Below are 22,434 nucleotides of genomic sequence, written 5' to 3'. Positions count from 1 at the left end.
GAAAGTCCCCAAGCAGGTGGAAAAAAACTTGAACATCTTTGCAGTCTACATGTTTTGCTTTAATCACAGTTTATGAACCATATGTCTGTCCATTAAACCACATCTATCTTCACAGGCATGTGACAAGGGTCAGGTAAAGTAGTATGACAGTGCATTGTAACTTAAGGTTAGACTGAGCTAGTCCCAACAGGCCTACACCAGCTCAGAGAGCATATTAGAGGCCAGGCTGCATGTCAGACCAGTACCGTCAGGCTCCACATTGATATTCTTCACAACGCCATCTTCCACCAACATAGCGTACCTGAGAGACATAAGGAATATGAATTACTTTATTGGGGTTGATTATGCTTTTTGCAGTGTGAAATCCAAATGTTGAGACTAAACAGAAGTGTTAACTGTGACCCACTCTAGTCTGTTGCAGCAAGTTAACACTGATATAGGGGAAAAGACCTCACCTCTGGGAGCGCTTGTTTCCAAGCACAGCAACAATCTGATCGTTGTCTAGCAACAGGTCCACTGCCTGTAAATAAAATGGGGGTTACATTCAGTGTACAAAGTGTACACTAATAAAATCAAGGCTTTGAAGACTTATCTTACCTTAGTGAATGCGCCAGTAGGATCAGCCAGCATTCGCACCTGCAAAAGACAGGCCGTAGACACCACACACGCAAGTATAAATTGGGTACACTAGCTATATGTATGATTAAACTACAAACAGTATATTCATTTCATGCTTGCATACATGTTTAATATCCACTCCTGTGCAGATTAGGGCCGGGATTCAATCCGAAACCAAGCCGTAGCGTTCATGGCATTGAATTAAAAGGTCATTTCCAATTGAATCGACGTCTGCAGCTTTTACCTTGAATGCAATCTTCGCAAACGTAATACTGCATTTTAAAGTTGGATTGATTCCCGGCCTAACACGAGATGCAAAATGTTCAAGAACATGCCTAGACTGAAAGATCTCAATATACAGTACCAGTCAAAGGTTTGGACACACTTATTCAGTAAAAAAAAAGAACCTGGAATATGTTCTACATTGTGATAAACATCAAAATATTTGCCTTGACAGCTTGGCATTCTCTCAACCAGCTTCATGAGGTAGTCACCTGGAATGCCTTAAGTTCATTTGTGGAATTTTGTCCATTTGAGCCAATCAGTTGTGACATTGTGACATGGTAGGGGTTGTATACGGAAGATAGTCCTATTTGGTTAAAGGTCAAGTCCATATAATGGCAACACTTCAACTAAGCAAAGATAAACGAGTCAATCCGGACAATTTCGAAGAACTTCCAAATGCAGTCACAAAAACAGTCTAGCACTATGAAACTGGCTCTCATGAGGACCGCCACAGGAAAGGAAGACCCAGAGTTACCTCTGCTGCTGAAGATAAGTTCATTAGAGTTACCAGCCCAAATAATTGCTTCAGAGTTCAAGTAACAGACACATCAACTGTTTAGAGGAGACTGGGTGAAATCAGGCCTTCATGGGTGAATTACTGCAAAGAAACCACTACTAAAGTATACCAATAAGAAGACTTGCTTGAACCAAGAAACATGAGCAATGAACATTAGACCAGTGGAAATCTGTCCTTTGGTGTAAAGAGTCCAAATTTGAGATTTTTGGTTCCAACCGCCGTGTCTTTGTGAGATGCGGAGATAATCCGTTCACCTACTCTGCATGTGTGGTTCCCACCGTGAAGCATGGAGGCGGTGGTGTGATGGTGCTTTGCTGGTGACCCGGTCGTGATTGATTTAGAATTCAAGGCACACTTAACCAGCATGGCTACCACAGCATTCTGCAGCGATACACCATCCCATCCAGTTTGCGCTTAGTGGGACTATTTTGTTTTCAACAGGACAATGACCCAAAACACATCTCCAGGCCATGTAAGGGCTATTTGACCAAGGAGAGTGATGAGTGCTGCATCAGGTAACCTGGCCTCCACAATCACCTGACCTCAACCCAATTGAGATGGTTTGGACTGCATAGTGAAGGAAAAGCAGCAAACAAGTGCTCAGCACATGTGCAAAGCTGTCATCAAGGCAAAGGGTGTCTACTTTGAAGAATCTAAAAAAATATTTTGATTTGTTTAACTTTTTAAAAAGTTACTACATGATTTCATAGTTGTGATGTCTTCTATTATTCTACAATGTAGAAAATAGTCCAAATAAAAACCCTTGAATGAGTAGGTGTCCAAACTTTTGACTGGTACTATAATTTAACCAGTTCTAGGCTTGTTGTAATAAGGTCTCTGGGAAAGAAGACATTTCCAATGAATGTTAAAGAGGCATTCTGACGTTAAAACATCAAAGCCATACACCCTGCCACTGTTTTTGGTAAACTGCTGAGGGACGGGGCTTGGGAAATGTAACCATTCAAATTCCTAGACAGCTATGGATGCAAGGCCATCTATGAGCTCAAAATTATAGTTTTAATCAAGTTTTTAGCCTAGAGTGTTTGTTTACAATTACATTGTTTATCAACAATGGAGTAAGAAGAGGTTATATATGGGGTTCTGATAGTATAGGACAGTAGAAATAAGCTCATGAAGCATTTGTAATTTATATTCAATAATCACTGGGTACATATAATTCAATTTAAAGTCTAGAAATGTATGTAGCAACTGCAGATTGATTACTTAGGACAAAGACTTGTAACCAGATGACTAAGATTTCCTGTACCTAGTAGAGTGCTGGAGATCAGAATAACAGAAGGGAGATATTCAGCCCAGGACTGAATAATGCACTATGTAGACTACAAGAACAGACAATTCAGAAGGCTGAAGGTCAAGGTATCAGCTTGTTAATTTCAAACAGCATTCTGCACCTTGCCACCTGCTCCATGCTCCTTCCCCCAGGCAGCCATAACGAATGCGTCGTTAATGGAGATGCAGGCGACCTCCTGCACACCCTTGCTCTTCAGCGCTGCTGCCTGCTCCACAAACCCTGGAAGGTGAGTCTGAGGGATAAGAGCAAGAAAGGACTTGCGGTGAAACAGTGGTTTCAGATGATGCATGCAGAACGTACATAGTGAACAAACCTTTAAAAAATAATAAAGAGGAATGCACATCCAGGTAAATTCATTAAGAGGATGATCTGAAAGGAGGTTACCTTGGAGCACCCAGGTGTGAAAGCTCCTGGCACAGCAAAGAGAACTCCCTTCTTCCCCTTGAAGAGTTGGTCCATTGACACCTTATTGCCTGGCTCATTCTCATGAACCTCCACTGCCGGTAGTTTTTCTCCAACCTAGTGAGTGTGAAGCATTCAGTCAAACACTTGATGGTCAACCAAGTTATACATGAAATATTTAAAATCTAATTCGGTTCTGCAAAGCCCATTCCATTAGTCACAGATATTGAATTTGGAACTTTACTCTGTATAGCAACATTTGAATAATGTATTGGACCTGCAGGGAGTGGTTATGGACATTTTGCCACCACAATGGCCTTGAAAAGTTACTACTGGAGCATCGTGACTTTGCTGAATGTGTAGAGCCAAAAGCAGAGTCCTTTCCGGGGCACTCACGAACAGCAGCTGGCTCAGTCATGCACTGACTCAGCTATATTACCACAAATAAAAATGGCATGTTGGGAAAAATCTAAGGACAGGTGTCTAAAGTGGTAAGTAGAAAAACTGGTTTCGTGCCATATGCCTTTATATATCAGATCTGATTCCCTACAAATGATGTGGTAACAGTTTCCAAACCTGCCCCATCCGGTTATCTAATCTTGCACCTATAAAAAAAAGGTAGACTGAGTATGTTTACATTCACACTAAATAGTTAAAATATTAAACTGAAGGCTGAGTATGGCATTAGTCATTAGTTATCTAAATCGGTGTAAAGTCAAAATCAAAGTAAGCATACACCGATAAAAATCTGCTTTTTTGAGCAATCTTTAAAATTTATTAGGACAATGAAAACACTATTAATCTGAGTTCCCGCGGGGGATTTGATGTGCGCATGTCCCAGCCACCCGCTGATGACCTGTTTACACCGTGACACATTTCAATACATCATCTTCAGAGTCTTAAACTTCAAACACATCGACCGCCACTGCGCAAAATAGTATGCTACCATTTCTGTCAAGCCGTCAACGCATACAGTTTGACGCATACGTTCGATAAAGCCAACGTATGCACCACACTGAACACACTGCAACTGCCTCTCGTCAGAGAAAGCATTTATTTTGTGAGATTGACAAATATGACATTTTCATTCAAGACATGATTAATATATTGTTTCAGGTGATAATAAAACATGTTTTGTTTAGTAACCTTTTCCTCAACTGTTTTTATTTCATAGCAAATCAAGCTAGCTTGTGCTGCAGAGCAGCTAGCTAGCTAAAAGCTAGGCTGAAGATACCATTGTAGCTAGCGACCTCCACCTAATAATAATAATCAAAAACAAAACGCCATTACCAACACAATAAACGTAAACGGGAGGCAACAGTTATATAATATAATTAGCTTAACAGCCAACGTGTATTTTAACATTACTATTAAAATAGTACTCACTTATAGGAATGGGTCATTGTTTCCAAGTTGCTAGCTATCCCATAAAACCCATCACCGAAAACCACATATTTTCATCTTCTTCTGTACTTTGGTAACTTCCGGTTCTTCGACGGACTCTGGCTGGACTGAAGATGCAAAATTTGAACAATTTCAAAGTATGCAACATCATCCGTCTCGCAATGGAGCATTCAACCGCAAAGGGGCGTTGTGTTTACACTCCGTTGTGGACTTCATCATTGAAATGCATGACATCCAGTGCAACGGACCGCTTAGTAGTAATGTGAACGAGGCTTACCAGATGCATAGGAGTTTTGTTTTGCCGGATGTCAAACAGCCCGCATTTTCCATACTTGACGAGGATGTGCTTCGCTTTTCAACTAGCTAGTTGGAGTCTGTACTTATGTTTGTACCCCCACACATTAAAGCAACGCACGAGTTGAAAACATTGAACCAATGAGGTACACAGAACACACCCCAGCCTCATGCGGTCCCCCCCAACGCAGCTTTGCGGACTGCTCCATTGACAATGAATGACTTCCACTGGAACGCAGAGTTCGATGCATCTGGTGGACATAAGGCACGAAGCCTCGTTCTGTGTACTGCTTGTGTTCAATATTATCAACAAGTCATGTGTTGGCTTCACCGTGGCACAAACGGCGGTACACACAGACTCCAACATGCTAGCTTCAAAGATTATAGATATACTGACAAGACACTTAATGGGAGTAGTTGTCCACAAAGCGGCATGGCAGACTGTACAGCATCACGCCTATCCCTTGTTTGGATTGGTGGATACATCTCATTACTGTAATCATGTTTTGAATATTCGATGAGGGTTGCTGACATCAACCGCATGTAAATTCAATGGAGAAGATCCTATGCTACTTGCCTCATTATGAATATCCATAGCCATCGAGGCAACTCCTATAGTGTTTTTTTTCTCAAAGTTGCCAAGATGTCACGTGTCCTACTTATATAAGTACACTTTTAACTTAGGCATTATCGAATAGACTTTCATCAAATAAATCTCATGTAGCAAATAAGCAATAAATGTTTGTTTTTTTAAACCAAACAAACTCATTGACCTCCATACAAAAACTCCTTGCTTGGTGGGCGAAATGAAAAAAACGCTACCTGCTGAAGAGAAATAGATTTTCCGCCGAATTGGGCCGCACTCTTCCGCATTGCTAGCTAGTTGAAAAGCGAAGCGCATGTGCGTCAAGTAAGGTTAAATTCGGGCTAGACATCTGTAAAAACAAAACGCATGCATCTGGTGGGTATTATGCTCAAGTGAAGTGAGTTAGGAAAGTATATGCATTTTATATAAAGTGTATGTGAAAACGATATGTCCGAACTCAAAGTCAAATAGACTTCGCAAAAATAACATGGTCACTGTGTAGTATAACCTTTATTTGGCTTGGCGATTTTCTGAATGTATTAAAACGTCTCATCAGTTAACTTTAGCCTTACTTCAGATGTGTCATTGTAAACATGATTATTAAGGAAAATTGTATTCTTGCAAAGCATGTCAAACGTTTTAGTCAGATTATAGTTCGTTTGCGTGTGCATGTAGCCGTGCTCACTGATTGAATGCACCAGTCGATCATGCTTTACCCATCCATCATCAGGGCACTATGGCCATCGAGTAACGTGTTAGATAATGCGGCTTGAGCATGGAGGATGTTTGCATCATGGAGAATAAATAGAAGAATCACGTGTTTAAAAACATTTTTAAACAGAGTTTGCAGTCAAGGTGAACTGAAGGAGCGTTATTTTTAGATCAAACATTTTTTCTGACGATCTGACGGCATTTCTTACCTTGATAGGCATGTTGGCAATGAGTGTGGTGTGTAACGGTCTGAAGCACTGGACCGCCCGGGTCCCTTTGAGGAATGCTGAGCTGGAAATCATTGGCCTATGTTGAGACGAGCCCCTTTAACGTTGTTCGAGTGGTAGCAGAGGACAGACTGGCTGGCTGCCGCAAATTCAGTGTGGCTGTCACAAAAATTGGCTTACAAATGTTACCACAGAACAATGAGGCAGATATTCACCGGATGTATAAATGTGAATCATCCGCTTGGCGTTTCCACTCACTACCAAATATGGTAGTAGAGGAAGTCCAGTGGCCGGCAGGGGGAGAATATGGAAGAAGATGGCCGATATTCTGCAAATGTTCTCATCGATGAAATATTTGATCTCAATTTTCTTTTCCCTAAACGAGAATTATGTTATTAACAGAGTGCGCTGAGTTTTGTAGACGTTTCCCTTTGTCAACGTTTTAAGTAGTCGTTCCCTAACGGGATGTCACTAGAACGGGCCAATAGGATCTCGCTAACTCTTTGCTTGGCTCTGCCAAACTCATAGATTGTTCTGCCCACTATGACTCATTTGTTCCCGTTGGAAACGACAGGCTGTGGTCTATCTTGGTTTAGTTATAAAAAATCTTCGATATTACCTCAGGTTTAACTCGAGCGTCTGTCTGGTTGCAAGGAATTTACTAAAATCTTCCGCCTCTCCACCTGGCAGGAACCTGACACTACCTTTTCAACCGCTATGAACTGTTTTACCCATTTAACTATTTTTATTTCATGAAATTGAAACAAGCACATATAAATACTACACTAAACCTTACATTACATATGAATCACTTAACACATCGATAAATTATATTTATAGGATCATTACAAATTATACCGATTCTGATGGGTTGGGTCAAATGCGGAAGACACATCTCAGTTGAATGCGTTCAGTTGGACAACTGACGAGCTATCCCCCTTTCCATTATACCTTTTTAAAATGCAGAACTAAATGTCATTAAAGCACTGCAAAGGGGAAGCAAAATCTGTTGCACTTCTTCCAGCGTTCCAATGAGAGGACAGTCTCAGCAGGGTCCTCTCTGATCCAACCAATCAAACCCGAGAGACTTAACCATTGCACATATTTCGGTTTCATTGGTGTTAGTGAAAATATGCCTTGATTTTTGAGCTCGGATGGCTAACACACTCCGACAGTGAGGAAATATCTAACAAGTAATATCTAACAAATTACACAACATTTAAGACTATATACATATAAGACTATATACAGTTGAAGTCAGAAGTTTACATACACCTTAGCCAAAGACATTTCAACTCAGTTTCAACTCAGACATTTCAAGACATTTAATCCAAGTAAAAAATTCCCTGTTTTAGGTCAGTTAGGATCACCACTTTATTTTAAGAATGATTTATTTCAGCTTTTATTTCTTTCATCACATTCCCAGTGGGTCATACATACACTCAATTAGTATTTGGTAGCATTGCCTTTAAATGGTTTAACTTTAATGGGTAGCCTTCCACAAGCTTCACACAATAAGTTGGGTGAATTTTGTCCCATTCCTTCTGACAGAGCTGGTGTAACTGATTCAGGTTTGTAGACCTCCTTGCTCGCACATGTTTTTTTCAGTTCTGCCCACAAATGTTCTATGGTATTGAGGTCAGGGCTTTGTGATGTCCACTCCAATACCTTGACTTTGTTGTCCTTCAGCCATTTTGCCACAACTTTGGAAGTATGCTTGGGGTCATTGTTCATTTGGAAGACCCATTCGCAACCAAGCTTGAACTTCCTGACAGATGTCTTGAGATGTTACTTCAATATATCCACATAATGTTCCTTCCTGATGATGTCATCTATTTTGTGAAGTGTACCATTCCCCCACAACTTGATGCTGCCACCCTCGTGCTTCACGGTTGGGATGGTGTCCTTCGACTTGCAGGCGTCCCCCTTTTTCCTACATACATAACAATGGCAGATTGTATTTGACCCCTCTGCAAAACATGACTTAGTACTTGGTGGCAAAACCCTTGTTGGCAATCACAGAGGTCAGACGTTTCTTGTAGTTGGCCACCAGGTTTGTACATACCTGGCATTAGTCATCTCATATGTATATACTGTATTCTATGCTATTCTACGGTGTTTTAGTCACTTAATGTTTACATATCTTGCCTTACTCATCTCATATGTACAGTGGGGCAAAAAAGTATTTAGTCAGCCACCAATTGTGCAAGTTCTCCCGCTTAAAAAGATGAGAGAGGCCTGTAATTTTCATCATAGGTACAAAAATTACAGGCCTCTCTCATCTTTTTAAGTGAGTCTGTAGTCGACGCCACATACGTCTCGTGTCTGAGCCGTTAAATTGCGACTCCAGTTTATCTCTATAATGACGTTTAGCTTGTTAGCTTGCGGAGTGAATAACTACACTGTTTATATTCTGCTATATTCCCAGTCACCTTGATATGGTTAAATGAGGTGGTTCGCGCTTTCAGTTTCGCGCTACTGTGGTTAGGGTAGGTTTTCATAGTCACAGTGGGAACTACATCTCCAATACACTTCCTTATAAACTCAGTCACCGTATCCGTGTATGCATCTAGATTATTTTCGCAAGCTCCCTGAACATATCCCAGTCCACGTGATCAAAATAATCCTGAAGCGTGGATTCCGATTGGTCAGACCAGCGTTGAATAGTCCTTAGCACGGGTACTTCCTGTTTGAGTTTCTGCCTATAGGAAGGGAGGAGCAAGATGGAGTCGTGGTCAGATTTGACGAAAGGGGGGCGGGGGAGGGCCTTGTAAGCATTCCGGAAATTTGAATAGCAATGGTGGAGAGACTTAACAGCGCGAGTAGCACAGTCAATATGTTGATAGAACTTCAGCAGCCTAGTCCTCCAATTTGCTTAGTTAAAATCCCAGCCACAATTAATGCAGCCTCAGGATATGTGGTTTCCAGTTTGCATAAAGTCCAGTGAAGTTTTTTGAGGGCCGTCGTGGTATCGGCTTGAGGAGTGATGTAAACGGCCGTGGCAATGACGGAGGAGAATTCTCTTGGGATCTTGGGAGATCACAGAATATCTCACAATCAAATAAGTCGGGTGAACAAAAGGACTTCAGTTCCTGTATGTTCCTAGAATTACACCATGAGTCTTTAATCATGAAACACACCCCTCCGCCCTTCTGCTTCCCGGAAAGATATTTATTACAGTCTACACGATGTATTGGTGAAACAAAGTATGTTACAGGCCCCAATGTCTCTCTGGAAAGAAATCTTGCTCTGAGCTCATAAACGTTGTTATCCAAAGACTGAACATTAGCAAGTAATATACTCGGAAGCGGTGGGTGGTGTGCCCGCCTCCAAAGTCGAACCAGCTGGCCACCTCGTGTGCCTCTCCTCCACCGGTGATGTTTTGGGTTGGCCTCTGGAATAAGTTACATTTTACATTACATTTAAGTCATTTAGCAGACGCTCTTATCCAGAGCGACTTACAAATTAGTTCATTCACCTTATGACATCCAGTGGAACAGCCACTTTACAATAGTGCATCTAAATATTTTAAGGGGGGTGAGAAGGATTACTTTATCCTATCCTAGGTATTCCTTAAAGAGGTGGGGTTTCAGGTGTCTCCGGAAGGTGGTGATTGACTCCGCTGTCCTGGCGTCGTGAGGGAGTTTGTTCCACCATTGGGGAGCCAGAGCAGCGAACAGTTTTGACTGGGCTGAGCGGGAACTGTACTTCCTCAGTGGTAGGGAGGCGAGCAGGCCAGAGGTGGATGAACGCAGTGCCCTTATTTGGGTGTAGGGCCTGATCAGAGCCTGGAGGTACTGAGGTGCCGTTCCCCTCACAGCTCCGTAGGCATGCACCATGGTCTTGTAGCGGATGCGAGCTTCAACTGGAAGCCAGTGGAGAGAGCGGAGGAGCGGGGTGACGTGAGAGAACTTGGGAAGGTTGAACACTAGACGGGCTGCGGCGTTCTGGATGAGTTGTAGGGGTTTAATGGCACAGGCAGGGAGCCCAGCCAACAGCGAGTTGCAGTAATCCAGACGGGAGATGACAAGTGCCTGGATTAGGACCTGCGCCGCTTCCTGTGTGAGGCAGGGTCGTACTCTGCGGATGTTGTAGAGCATGAACCTACAGGAACGGGCCACCGCCTTGATGTTAGTTGAGAACGACAGGGTGTTGTCCAGGATCACGCCAAGGTTCTTAGCGCTCTGGGAGGAGGACACAATGGAGTTGTCAACCGTGATGGCGAGATCATGGAACGGGCAGTCCTTCCCCGGGAGGAAGAGCAGCTCCGTCTTGCCGAAGTTCAACTTGAGGTGGTGATCCGTCATCCACACTGATATGTCTGCCAGACATGCAGAGATGCGATTCGCCACCTGGTCATCAGAAGGGGGAAAGGAGAAGATTAATTGTGTGTCGTCTGCATAGCAATGATAGGAAAGACCATGTGAGGTTATGACAGAGCCAAGTGACTTGGTGTATAGCGAGAATAGGAGAGGGCCTAGAACAGAGCCCTGGGGGACACCAGTGGTGAGAGCGCGTGGTGAGGAGACAGATTCTCGCCACGCCACCTGGTAGGAGCGACCTTTCAGGTAGGACGCAATCCAAGCGTGGGCCGCGCCGGAGATGCCCAACTCGGAGAGGGTGGAGAGGAGGATCTGATGGTTCACAGTATCGAAGGCAGCCGATAGGTCTAGAAGGATGAGAGCAGAGGAGAGAGCGTTAGCTTTAGCGGTGCGGAGCGCCTCCGTGATACAGAGAAGAGCAGTCTCAGTTGAATGACTAGTCTTGAAACCTGACTGATTTGGATCAAGAAGGTCATTCTGAGAGAGATAGCGGGAGAGCTGACCAAGGACGGCATGTTCAAGAGTTTTGGAGAGAAAAGAAAGAAGGGATACTGGTCTGTAGTTGTTGACATCGGAGGGATCGAGTGTAGGTTTTTTCAGAAGGGGTGCAACTCTCGCTCTCTTGAAGACGGAAGGGACGTAGCCAGCGGTCAGGGATAAGTTGATGAGCGAGGTGAGGTAAGGGAGAAGGTCTCCGGAAATGGTCTGGAGAAGAGAGGAGGGGATAGGGTCGAGCGGGCAGGTTGTTGGGCGGCCGGCCGTCACAAGACGCGAGATTTCATCTGGAGAGAGAGGGAAAAAAGAGGTCAGAGCACAGGGAAGGGCAGTGTGAGCAGAACCAGCGGTGTCGTTTGACTTAGCAAACGAGGATCGGATGTCGTCGACCTTCTTTTCAAAATGGTTGACGAAGTCATCTGCAGAGAGGGAGGAGGGGGGAGGGGGAGGAGGATTCAGGAGGGAGGAGAAGGTGGCAAAGAGCTTCCTAGGGTTAGAGGCAGATGCTTGGAATTTAGAGTGATAGAAAGTGGCTTTAGCAGCAGAGACAGAGGAGGAAAATGTAGAGAGGAGGGAGTGAAAGGATGCCAGGTCCGCAGGGAGGCGAGTTTTCCTCCATTTCCGCTCGGCTGCCCGGAGCCCTGTTCTGTGAGCTCGCAATGAGTCGTCAAGCCACGGAGCGGGAGGGGAGGACCGAGCCGGCCTGGAAGATAGGGGACATAGAGAGTCAAAGGATGCAGAAAGGGAGGAGAGAAGGGTTGAGGAGGCAGAATCAGGAGATAGGTTGGAGAAGGTTTGAGCAGAGGGAAGAGATGATAGGATGGAAGAGGAGGGAGTAGCGGGGGTGAGAGAGCGAAGGTTGGGACGGCGCGATACCATCAGAGTAGGGGCAGTGTGGGAAGTGTTGGATGAGAGCGAGAGGGAAAAGGATACAAGGTAGTGGTCGGAGACTTGGAGGGGAGTTGCAATGAGGTTAGTGGAAGAACAGCATCTAGTAAAGATGAGGTCGAGCGTATTGCCTGCCTTGTGAGTAGGGGGAAGGTGAGAGGGTGAGGTCAAAAGAGGAGAGGAGTGGAAAGAAGGAGGCAGAGAGGAATGAGTCAAAGGTAGACGTGGGGAGGTTAAAGTCACCCAGAACTGTGAGAGGTGAGCCGTCCTCAGGAAAGGAGCTTATCAAGGCATCAAGCTCATTGATGAACTCTCCGAGGGGACCTGGAGGGCGATAAATGATAAGGATGTTAAGCTTGAAAGGGCTGGTAACTGTGACAGCATGAAATTCAAAGGAGGCGATAGACAGATGGGTAAGGGGAGAAAGAGAGAATGACCACTTGGGAGAGATAAGGATCCCGATGCCACCACCCCGCTGACCAGAAGCTCTCGGGGTGTGCGAGAACACGTGGGCGGACGAAGAGAGAGCAGTAGGAGTAGCATTGTTATCTGTGGTGATCCATGTTTCTGTCAGTGCCAAGAAGTCGAGGGACTGGAGGGAGGCATAGGCTGAGATGAACTCTGCCTTGTTGGCTGCAGATCGGCAGTTCCAGAGGCTACCGGAGACCTGGAACTCCACGTGGGTCGTGCGCGCTGGGACCACCAGATTAGGGTGGCAGCGGCCACGCGGTGTGGAGCGTTTGTATGGTCTGTGCAGAGAGGAGAGAACAGGGATAGACAGACACATAGTTGACAGGCTACATAAGAGGCTACACTAATGCAAGGAGATTGGAATGACAAGTGGACTACACGTCTCGAATGTTCAGAAAGTTAAGCTTACGTAGCAAGAATCTTATTGACTAAAATGATTAAAATGATACAGTACTGCTGAAGTAGGCTAGCTGGCAGTGGCTGCGTTGTTGACTTTGTAGGCTAGCTGGCAGTGGCTGCGTTGTTAACACTACACTAATCAAGTCGTTCCGTTGAGTGTAATAGTTTCTACAGTGCTGCTATTCGGGGGCTAGCTGGCTAGCTAGCAGTGTTGATTACGTTACGTTGCGTTAAAAGAACGACAATAGCTGGCTAGCTAACCTAGAAAATCGCTCTAGACTACACAATTATCTTTGATACACAGACGGCTATGTAGCTAGCTATGTAGCAAACAAATCAAACCGTTGTGCTGTAATGAAATGAAATGAAAAATGTGATACTACCTGTGGAGCGAAGCAGAATGCGACCGGGTTGTTGAGTGCGGAAGTTCTATTCAGTAGACGTTGGCTAGCTGTTGGCTAGCTAGCAGTGTCTCCTACGTTAAGGACGACAAATAGCTGGCTAGCTAACCTCGATAAATTAAGATAATCACTCTAAGACTACACGCTCTAAACTACACAATTATCTTGGATACGAAGACAGCAAAGACAACTATGTAGCTAGCTAACACTACACTAATCAAGTCGTTCAGTTGAGTGTAATAGTTTCTACAGTGCTGCTATTCGGTAGACGGTGGACGTTTGCTAGCTGGCTAGCTGCTGGGCAGATAGCAGTGTAGACTACGTTAGGACGACGAAATACGAAGTTGCAATAGAAGTGCTGACTGTTTCACTTTGTTGTCCTCTTTCTTTTCCTTTTTCTTCTGTCCTTCTTTTGTCCTTATTTTGTCTTCCTTTCTTCTGTTAACTAGATATTTTTTGTTGTTATTCTTTGTAAGCTAGATAGCTTCTTCCAGGAGAGAAGTTCAATTACTCTGGGGAGAGCGAACAAAGTTGTAATGCTGGTAGTTCTGGTATTTTACCGCTGCTCTAATATCCACATAGATAGATAATGTTCACCATGTTGAAATTGATTAAATACTTTTTTTCCCTCATCAAACGACACACAATACTCCATAATGACAAAGCAAAAACAGGTTTTTGGAAATTATTTACATAAGTAATCAGACCCTTTGCTATGAGACTCAAAATTGAGGTCAGGTGCATCCTGTTTCCATTGATCATCCTTGAGATGTCTCTACAACTTGATTGTAGTCCGCTTGTGGTAAATTCAGGGTTGTGTCGAGGCACAGATCGGGGGAAGGGTACCAAAACATTTCTGCAGCATTTAAGGTCCCCAAGAACACAGTGGCCTCCATCATTTTAGAATGGAAGAAGTTTGGAACCACCAACACCCTTCCTAGTGCTGGTTGCCCGGCCAAACTGAGCAATCAGGGGAGAAGGAGCTTGGTCAGGGAGGTGACCAAAACCCGATGGTCCCTCTGACAGAGCTCCAGAGTTCTTCTGTGGAGATGGGAGAACCTTCCAGAAGGACAACCATCTCTGCAGCTCTCCACCAATCAGGCCTTTATAGTAGAGTGGCCAGGCGGAAGCCACTCCTCAGTAAAAGGCACATGACAGCCGCTTGGAGTTTGCCTAAAGGCAACTAAAGGACTCTTAGCTCATGAGAAACAAAATTCTCTGGTCTGCTGAAACGAAGATTGAACTCCTTGGCCTGAATGCCAAGCATCACATCTGGAGGAAACCTGCTACCATCCCTACGGTGAAGCATGGTGGTGGCAGCATCATGCTGTGGGGATATTTTTCAGCAGAAGGGACTGGGAGACTAGTCAGGTTTGATGACAAGATGAACGGAGCAAAGTACAGAGAGATCCTCGATGAAAACCTGCTCCAGAGCGCTCAGGACCTCAGACTGGGGCGAAGGTTGACCTTCCAACAGGAATACAACCTTAAGCAAACAGCCAAGACAATGCAGGAGTGGCTTCGGGAAAAGTCTCTGAATGTCCTTGATTGGCCCAGCCAGATCATGGACTTGAACAAACATCTCTGGAGAGACCTGAAAATAGCTGTGAGCGACGCTCCCCATCCAACCTGACAGAGCTTGAGAGGATCTGCAGAGAAGAATGGGAGAAACTCTCCAAATACAGGTGTTCCAAGGTTGTAGTGTGATACCTAGGAAGGCTCGAGGCTGTAATCACTGCCAAAGGTGCTTCAACAAAGTACTGAGTAAAGGGGATGAATAATTATTTAAGTTTTTTTATTTTGAAGACATTTGCAAACATTTCTAAAAAAAACGTTTGTGCTGTGTCATTATGGGTTATTGTGTGTAGGTTGATGAGAAAAAACTACATTCAATGAATTTTAGAATAAGGCTGTAAAGTAACAACATTTAGAAAAAGTGAAGGGGTCTGAAACGGTTTCCAAATGTGTCTTCGGAAAGTATTCATACCCCTTGACCTATTCCACATTTTGTTGTGTTACAGCCTTATACTAGAATTGATTAAATAAATAAAAAATCCTCATCAATCTACACAAAATACCTCATAATGACAAAGCAAAAACAGGATTTTTGGAAATTTTGATTAATTTATCAAATAAAATAAAACTGAATTACCTTATTTACATAAGTATTCAGACCCTTGCTAGGAGACTCAAAATTGAACTCAGGTACACCCCTTGCCTTATTCCACATTGAAAATTGATCAAATATATTTTTTCTCACCCATCTACACACAATGCCCCATAATTACAGTGTAAACATGTTTTTAAATTTTTTTTTCAAATGTATTGACAATGAAATACAGAAATATCTAATTAAATAAGTATTCACACTGAGTCAATACTTTGTAGAAGCACCTTTGGCAGTGATTACAGCTGTGAGTCTGGGTATGTATCTAAGAGCGTTCCACACCTGTAATGTGCAACAATTGCCCATTAATATTTTCAAAATTCTTCAAACTCTTGTAAAATTGGTTATTGATCATTGCCAGACAACTATTTTCAGGTCTTGCCATAGATTTTAAAATAGATTTAAGCCAAAACTGTAACTCAGCCACTCAGGAATGTTCACCCTTTTCTTACTAAGCAACTCCAGTGTAGATTTGGCTTTGTGTTTTAGGTTATTATCCTGCTGAAAGGTGAATTCAAATATGGAGTGGTACTCAGTGATGTGTTGTATTGGATTTGCCCCAAACGTAACACAATCTAGATGTGGAAAAGTCTGAGAGACTTACCCAGAAAGACTCACAGCTGTAATCACTGACAAAGATACTTCTACAAAGTATCTACTCAGGGGTGTTAATACTTAGATATTTTTGTATTTAGAAACATTTCTAAAAACACATTTTTTACTTATGAGGTATTGTGTGTAGAATGTGATCCATTTTGAATTCAGGCTGTACCACAACCAAAAGTAGAATAAATCAAGGGGGTATGACTACTTTCGGAAGGCACAATCCATATAATTGCATATTATAACTAATTTAAGAGGATCTCTGTGTTTATATCTGACTCATGAACTTTGCTGAGCAGGACAGGAAACAGTTTATAACATGACTGGGAAACAGGACAGCAGCAGACAGACAAACATTCTAACAAACAAATCATGACAGAAGACGTACGAGACCAATGAAATGTGATGGTGTGTGTTAATTTATTACAAAACACAAAGCACCTACAATATTTTAATCTACCCCTTGTTTACTTCAGTGTAGCATTTGTCTTTTCTCCATAGTAATAATGCACCTGTAATTTAATAATTTTGTTTAGACAGTCACATCAAAATAACCATTGTAGCTTACTGAAAAACAGTACATACACACACAGACATTCACAGCCATTTGACTTAAACCCACACAAAAGATCAAATGAGTAACAACAAATATCAGCAAATTGAGTAAAAAATAGAATTTAATCTTTTAAATACAGTATTTTTAAAAATACAAATATTGATTTGAACTTTTCCATGTTATAAGCTTTAGTACTACTATTAAATGTAATTATTATTATTATTATTACTGTTTATGTTGAATTTACATTGTGACTATACAAGGAAATGTGAAACAGAGTTTTGGTAATTTCTTGTATTGCTAATTTTTCAACAACCACCAATGATTTTACATCCTCTAAATAGTGATACTCTAAATGCCCCCCGAACCGTACCTATATATGACAGACAAAGTGACATTACATAATGCGTATCCTTCTGAAAACACTACCTTTGTATTATTATATTAGTTATTATTGACACAAACATTTATATATATGTTTTTACAACTTTCTTAAACTGGACCCAGGCATCCATGTTTGTTTACACATTTTCAAAAATTCCAAGTCGCCTTTGAGAAACAAAGTGACAAAATAATGATTGAACAAAGAACAAATCAGACCGCAAGATATAGAACAGAGTTGAGCCAATTGGCACCTAATGCTACTGTTCAATAAAATTTAATAAAAAATTTAATAAAAAAATATTTCAAATAGTCACAAATCATAACGTCAAATGCAAACAATCCACAGCCATGAAGAACAGAAATTAATGTGTACATTATAAATCTAGAACATTTGTTTGGGAGAGTGAACAGACTGCAGAATCTCTGACAGATAATGTAGGTGGGATACTTAAGAGGGGAGTATGTCAATTCAGTAATGGTGTAACAATTGCTAAAGGACATGGTTTTCTTCACAGATTCAAAGCATTGTCAGAAGAAAAAAATTCCTACTAAAATCCATTTGAAAAACACAAGTCACAACATTCTCAATGGATTGCTTTATTTCAGTACCAAACCTGAGGCCAAGTGTAACAATTTAAAAGCGAGAGCCTTAAAATCCAAGAAAGAAAAAACTATGTTGGAAAATCCAGATACTCAAGCATGAATTTCAATTAACAGTGGCAACCAGTCTAATCTATTCCATCATTCATGTCAGGGACCGTCTCCTACATTTACAGGCTTCAGCTCTCATTGGCATGTTCAAACGTTTTCTTTAATAACAGTGAAAACACACATTCATAACGGTTTTCAGTTATTTCTAGTAATACGTCTATTCCACGTTGGTTCAATGTAGTTTCATTGAAATTGCGTGGAAGCCACATTGATTCAACCAGTGTGTGCTCAGTGGGTTTGAAAAGGATTAAAACTATGGTATCTGTCAGACTGGGCTGGAGCTTCCCATATGAGGCTGAATGTGTTGCAATTCAATGCCCCATTTGGGCACCAATATGCTTGCAGTTCAAAGATCATACACAGTACGAGGACCTCCAGGTCAAAACAACAGAGGTCCCTTTCTTCAGTCTTTGAGGGGCTGCAAGAGCAGCAGCAATCTGTTTCGCTGGCACAACAATGAAAATATAACCGTTTAAATTCATAATTTGAGTCCCAAGTCAATTTGATCACTCATAATGGCCAATTCAGTTAATCAAACGAACGGTTTCAAGCAGCACTTTCCATCTGAATCAGACGGGTTGGAGAGGACTAGCGAAGAGATCTGGAGAATCAATTATTCCAAAAAGTAGAACTGTCCGCCCCCTGATTTTGCTGCACCTTCATTGCTTCAATGTGGTGCCAACACTGCAGTAAACCTTCCCTTCTGTCTCGCACACAACTACTTGAGCAGTATTCCATTTTTTGTGTACCTATTGAGTCCACTTAAAGTATAAATAAAATCTAACAACTTCCAAGTAATGAGTCACATCAACATTTTGTTGACAATCATAATACTCTTCTTTTCTTAGACTAATAATCAATTGCACAGCCTTTTATAAAGCAGTTTTTCCACACCCACCTGGCCACCTAAGCCTATATGTATAGCCAGTCATTGCCATACGAGTCACAACTATTATTTTTCTTGCAATTAATTGTAAAGTATTGCTTAAAAACACATTGCAAGTAATTAATATGAATGCATTGTAAGACTGTGTATGTAGAGAAACCTACAAATACTCTTATGGGTGCATGTCGGTCTGACCCCATACTGCAGTCATTGTCAATGGCTATTTCTTTGTCTGGTATTTTAGTATGGCTTTTGTGTGGAGGGAGGTAATTGCATCGTTCGCCATAAAGTCTTAGCCACAAGGTTACAGTCTGGTCTTAGATATCTCACTGCAGTCCTTCAGTAGTTTATCATCTGAAGGTTAGGGATAGTGGGCATCTAATATGATTCTGTCATTCAGATTGATTGGATGTAGTTTATTCCCATATTTGAACTGACCGAGTCTTGGAGTCTTTCAACAAAGTTTGGCGGTCATGTATTAAGGAGTTATATTCCACCATCAGCCTCCACAGATGGCATCTAATACATGTACATGGGTTCTCTCTGTTTTTAAACACACTTGAATCTTTGAAGAGGTCGATGATAAAAAAACAAAAACAATCCAGAGACAATCTCCACATTCTTCATTATCAAAATCGAATAAAAACTTCTCCAATCACACTAGCCAGTCATTCATTCTTTGCAGATTCCCTGTCTCCCATGCCCTCTTCCCTTGGCTTTCCTCTCTTCTCTCTAGGGCGAGTCCATCATGGCTTCCAGCATCTCTAGGAAGAGTTTGTGCATGGGCACGCCGCCTCGGGTCTTGATGCTGTAGAACGTGGTGAGGGCGCGACCAGCCGTCTGGCGGAGAAGGGGGAGGGTGAGGAGGAGACGCCCCGCCCGCTGGGGGTCCTCGGGGTGTCGCTGGCACTCCAGCTCCAACAGGGTCTGGTGAAGGAGGTCCCTCAGCTTCTGCACCGCCTCTATGTCCTCTATGTACACAGAGTCTGGCAGGGGAGAGGGCGAGCATGGTCAGTGTGTATTTCTAAAAGCTTCCTTTTGTCTTTTGGACAGAGGGTTTTGTAAGATTGTGTATGGCAGTAAACGTAGGTGATTAAGTAATAGGACGCAATGGTCCCTAACGTGGCAAATATAAAAGAAATAGTGCCTTTGTATGCTAAGCAGACCGTGGGGGTGAATTAGCTGTTTACAGTAATCGTCTGTCAGTCCCTCAGGGCTGGAGTTATGCACTTCAACAATCTTTACTAATCTGTCTGCGCTGATTTTTCTGGGGTGTATTTTCTCTGAAATAAACTGTTTGGACCAATCTGCTAAATGAAACTGAAGTAGAGTAGTGCTTCCAATAAAGAATGTTAGTAACTTATTGTGCATATGGAGGGTTCGATATTTCAGTGTCACCTACTGCTTTCATCACATTTTCATGTTATGCCACTCCACATAATGCTGATTGGATGGATATTCTATGATTATACTTTGTATAGCTAGTTTACCTGAGTTGGTGAGTGCGATGGCTTTGAGCATGACAAACTCCTCCCGGTCCAGCTGCAGAGAGCGGAAGCGTCGGGCCAGCTGGCTGACGGCTGCGTTGAGCTCTGTCAGTCCAGCCACGCGTGACATCTCCTCGTCAAGGACAAAGTCCTCAGCGAACACGACCTCATCCTCACAGCCCAGGGAGCGGAAGGCCACACCCAGCACCAGCACCTCCAGCCACACCGACTGCAGCACCGACATCTGGTCTGCCAGGGACAGCGACAGGAAGCCTGCAAGGGTGGACACATGAAGGGAAGGGAGGGTTAGGGTTAGAGCAGACTGACTGCTCAATCACTAGGCAGACAGCTGATACAAAGAGACAGCATTCTAGTCCCTGAATAAGACATAGTGAACCACTGCAGGGCTACTGATAAGTGCTGAGGGCTAGTTCCAACCAACTTATTTCACCGTAGACCCATACTACATTCCTCCATTCTCTTCCCATGCCAATCTCCCTCACCCACCCACCCACCCCTCTTACCGGGGATGTGTTTGGCCCAGCCGATGATGACGACCAGTTCGCGGTCGGCGAGGTCACAGAGGGTGGTGAGTGTGCGCTGAGCCGTATCAGGCTGCAGGGGGTCAGGCATGGCAAACAGTTTCTCTGGCTCTGCCACCAGGAGGTGGGACACAATGATGCTGGAGGATCCTGGGTCACACACACACAGAAAGCAAGCATTATGGCACAACAGCTGTTACATTTACCATAAAACAAAAGATATTATGTTAATATAATGGTTTTGTTGGGAAATGAGGGCTCTTTAGAAAACTTGCCTGCACAGTTGTGTTCTTTCTTTTTACCCCTTTTTCTCCCCAATTTTGTGACATCCAATTTATAGTTACAGTCTTGACTCATTGCTGCAAGTCCCGTACAGACTCGGGAGAGGCGAAGGTCAATAGCTGTGCATCCTCCGAAACAGAACCCAACCAAGACACACTGCTTCTTGACACAATGCCCACTTAACAAGGAAGCCAGCCACACCAATGTGTCAGAGGAAACACCATACACCTGGCAACCGTGTCAGCGTGCACTACACCCGACCCAACACAGGAGTGACTAGTGTGTGATGGGACAAGGACATCCCTGCCGGCCAAACCCTCCCCTAACCCGGAAGATGCTGGGCCAATTGTGCGCCACCCCGTGGGTCTCCCGGTCACGGACGGCTGTAACAGAGCTTTGACTTGAACCCAGAATCTCTAGTGCCACTCTGGAGGCCCACAGTTGTGTTCTTTCAAGACAGAACCTGACACAGTCTTCTCAGTCCCTTCCTTACCTTTCTCCCCTTCCTTCCTAAGCGGTAAAGCGGCACTCTGATAGGTCGCGCTCTCCACCTCTGGACGTCTTTTATACTTCTGCCTCCCTCCTCTGACTCGGTCCAGACGGACTCCTGCGACACACAACACCGCGACAATGAAGAGAGCGTGATAAAAGAGAGTAGGGGAGAGGGAAAGAGAGACAATGAAGTTCCCTTTGCTTGGAGAAGGATGGAGATAAAGAGGCAGATCTTAATCAAATAACTACTTGTCACAAGGCATCAAACAGTGCCTCCAGACCAGACCAGACTGGTCCAATAGTTAAGGGTGATGGATCATATGCTCACCCTCTTTCAGCATGCCCACTTTGAGGCACTTGGTGAAGCGGCACGCCTGGCAAGCCTTTCTGCGCCTCTTGGTGATCTCACATTCGTTTGACGCCGGACAGCTATATTCAATGTTACCTTAGGTAAGGCAAGTTGGTGGAAAGAAGGAAGGAGAGACGAGAAGGAAGAAAAAAAACAGCGATATGAGACTTTTGTCAAAGCAATTAAGGTCTACCCCATTTCAATCCTTATACTGTCACACACTCAACTTCACCCCCACAAGCATCCTTACCCTGGATGGTTCTCTTGAAGAAGGCCTTGCAGGCTTCACACGAGGCTACACCGTAGTGGTAGCCAGAGGCTACGTCTCCACACACTAAACACAGTCTCTTAGGTAGCGTGCTCAGGGCATACTTGCACCGCCCTCCTCCGCTACCTGTGGATCCCTCCTCTGCCCCATCCCCACCCTCCTCCTTGAAGTGGCAGCGCAGGGCTGGGGTGTACAGATGGGGTGAGTAGCGCCCAACCCCGTCTCTTCTATTTCCACCTCCACCACTCTGGGAGGAGTCTGAGGAGGCTCCCCCTGGGCTGGCCCGGCCCCCTCCACCTCCATCTGGACTGCTGGGCTCTGCCTTGATGTACAGTTCTGACCGACGCTCCCTGGACGACATGGTCACTGCAGATG

The 22,434-nt window shown here is 43.6% G+C and overlaps 2 protein-coding genes across 8 annotated transcripts in view; both read right to left on the bottom strand.

The window, feature by feature from the left end:
• Nucleotides 1-37: 37 nt before the first annotated feature.
• Nucleotides 38-6,545, bottom strand: LOC124007680 (peroxiredoxin-5, mitochondrial-like). The gene is made up of 6 exons (XM_046318371.1): nt 6,339-6,545; nt 3,117-3,251; nt 2,833-2,964; nt 598-636; nt 456-520; nt 38-301 (listed from the first exon to the last, which is right to left on the bottom strand). The coding sequence occupies exons 1-6, from the start codon at nt 6,429-6,431 to the stop codon at nt 193-195; spliced, it is 573 nt and encodes a 190-aa protein (XP_046174327.1). The 5' UTR covers nt 6,432-6,545; the 3' UTR covers nt 38-192.
• Nucleotides 6,546-16,503: 9,958 nt separating this feature from the next.
• The window catches only part of LOC124007648 (steroid hormone receptor ERR1-like), a 13,115-nt gene continuing 7,184 nt past the window's right edge, over nt 16,504-22,434 (bottom strand). For 4 of the 7 annotated variants that reach the window (XM_046318342.1, XM_046318335.1, XM_046318351.1 and 1 more), the window contains 6 exons: nt 22,042-22,425; nt 21,771-21,887; nt 21,444-21,557; nt 20,651-20,818; nt 20,130-20,399; nt 16,504-19,625 (listed from right to left, as the gene is read on the bottom strand). In XM_046318342.1, coding sequence (XP_046174298.1) covers nt 19,372-19,625; nt 20,130-20,399; nt 20,651-20,818; nt 21,444-21,557; nt 21,771-21,887; nt 22,042-22,420 — 1,302 coding nt within the window. In that variant the 5' untranslated portion in view covers nt 22,421-22,425 and the 3' untranslated portion in view covers nt 16,504-19,371. Of the gene's footprint in view, nt 19,626-20,129; nt 20,400-20,650; nt 20,819-21,443; nt 21,558-21,770; nt 21,888-22,041 lie in introns of all 7 variants that reach the window. The other 3 variants (XM_046318311.1, XM_046318327.1, XM_046318317.1) reach the window with 1 other exon arrangement.

The sequence above is a fragment of the Oncorhynchus gorbuscha genome, linkage group LG02 (genome assembly GCF_021184085.1).
Source record: "Oncorhynchus gorbuscha isolate QuinsamMale2020 ecotype Even-year linkage group LG02, OgorEven_v1.0, whole genome shotgun sequence".
NCBI lineage: Eukaryota > Metazoa > Chordata > Actinopteri > Salmoniformes > Salmonidae > Oncorhynchus > Oncorhynchus gorbuscha.
Note: the sequence above shows the minus strand (reverse complement) of the source record. Positions and strands in the feature narration are given on the sequence as shown.

Coding starts and splice junctions, on each gene's coding strand:
- LOC124007680 (XM_046318371.1), bottom strand. CDS start 6,431: ATGATTTCCAGCTCAGCATTCCTCAAAGGGACCCGGGCGGTCCAGTGC. Junction 2,965..3,116: donor TCACACCTGGGTGCTCCAAG/GTAACCTCCTTT, acceptor CTTATCCCTCAG/ACTCACCTTCCAGGGTTTGT. Junction 521..597: donor CTACTGGCGCATTCACTAAG/GTAAGATAAGTC, acceptor TTTTATTTACAG/GCAGTGGACCTGTTGCTAGA.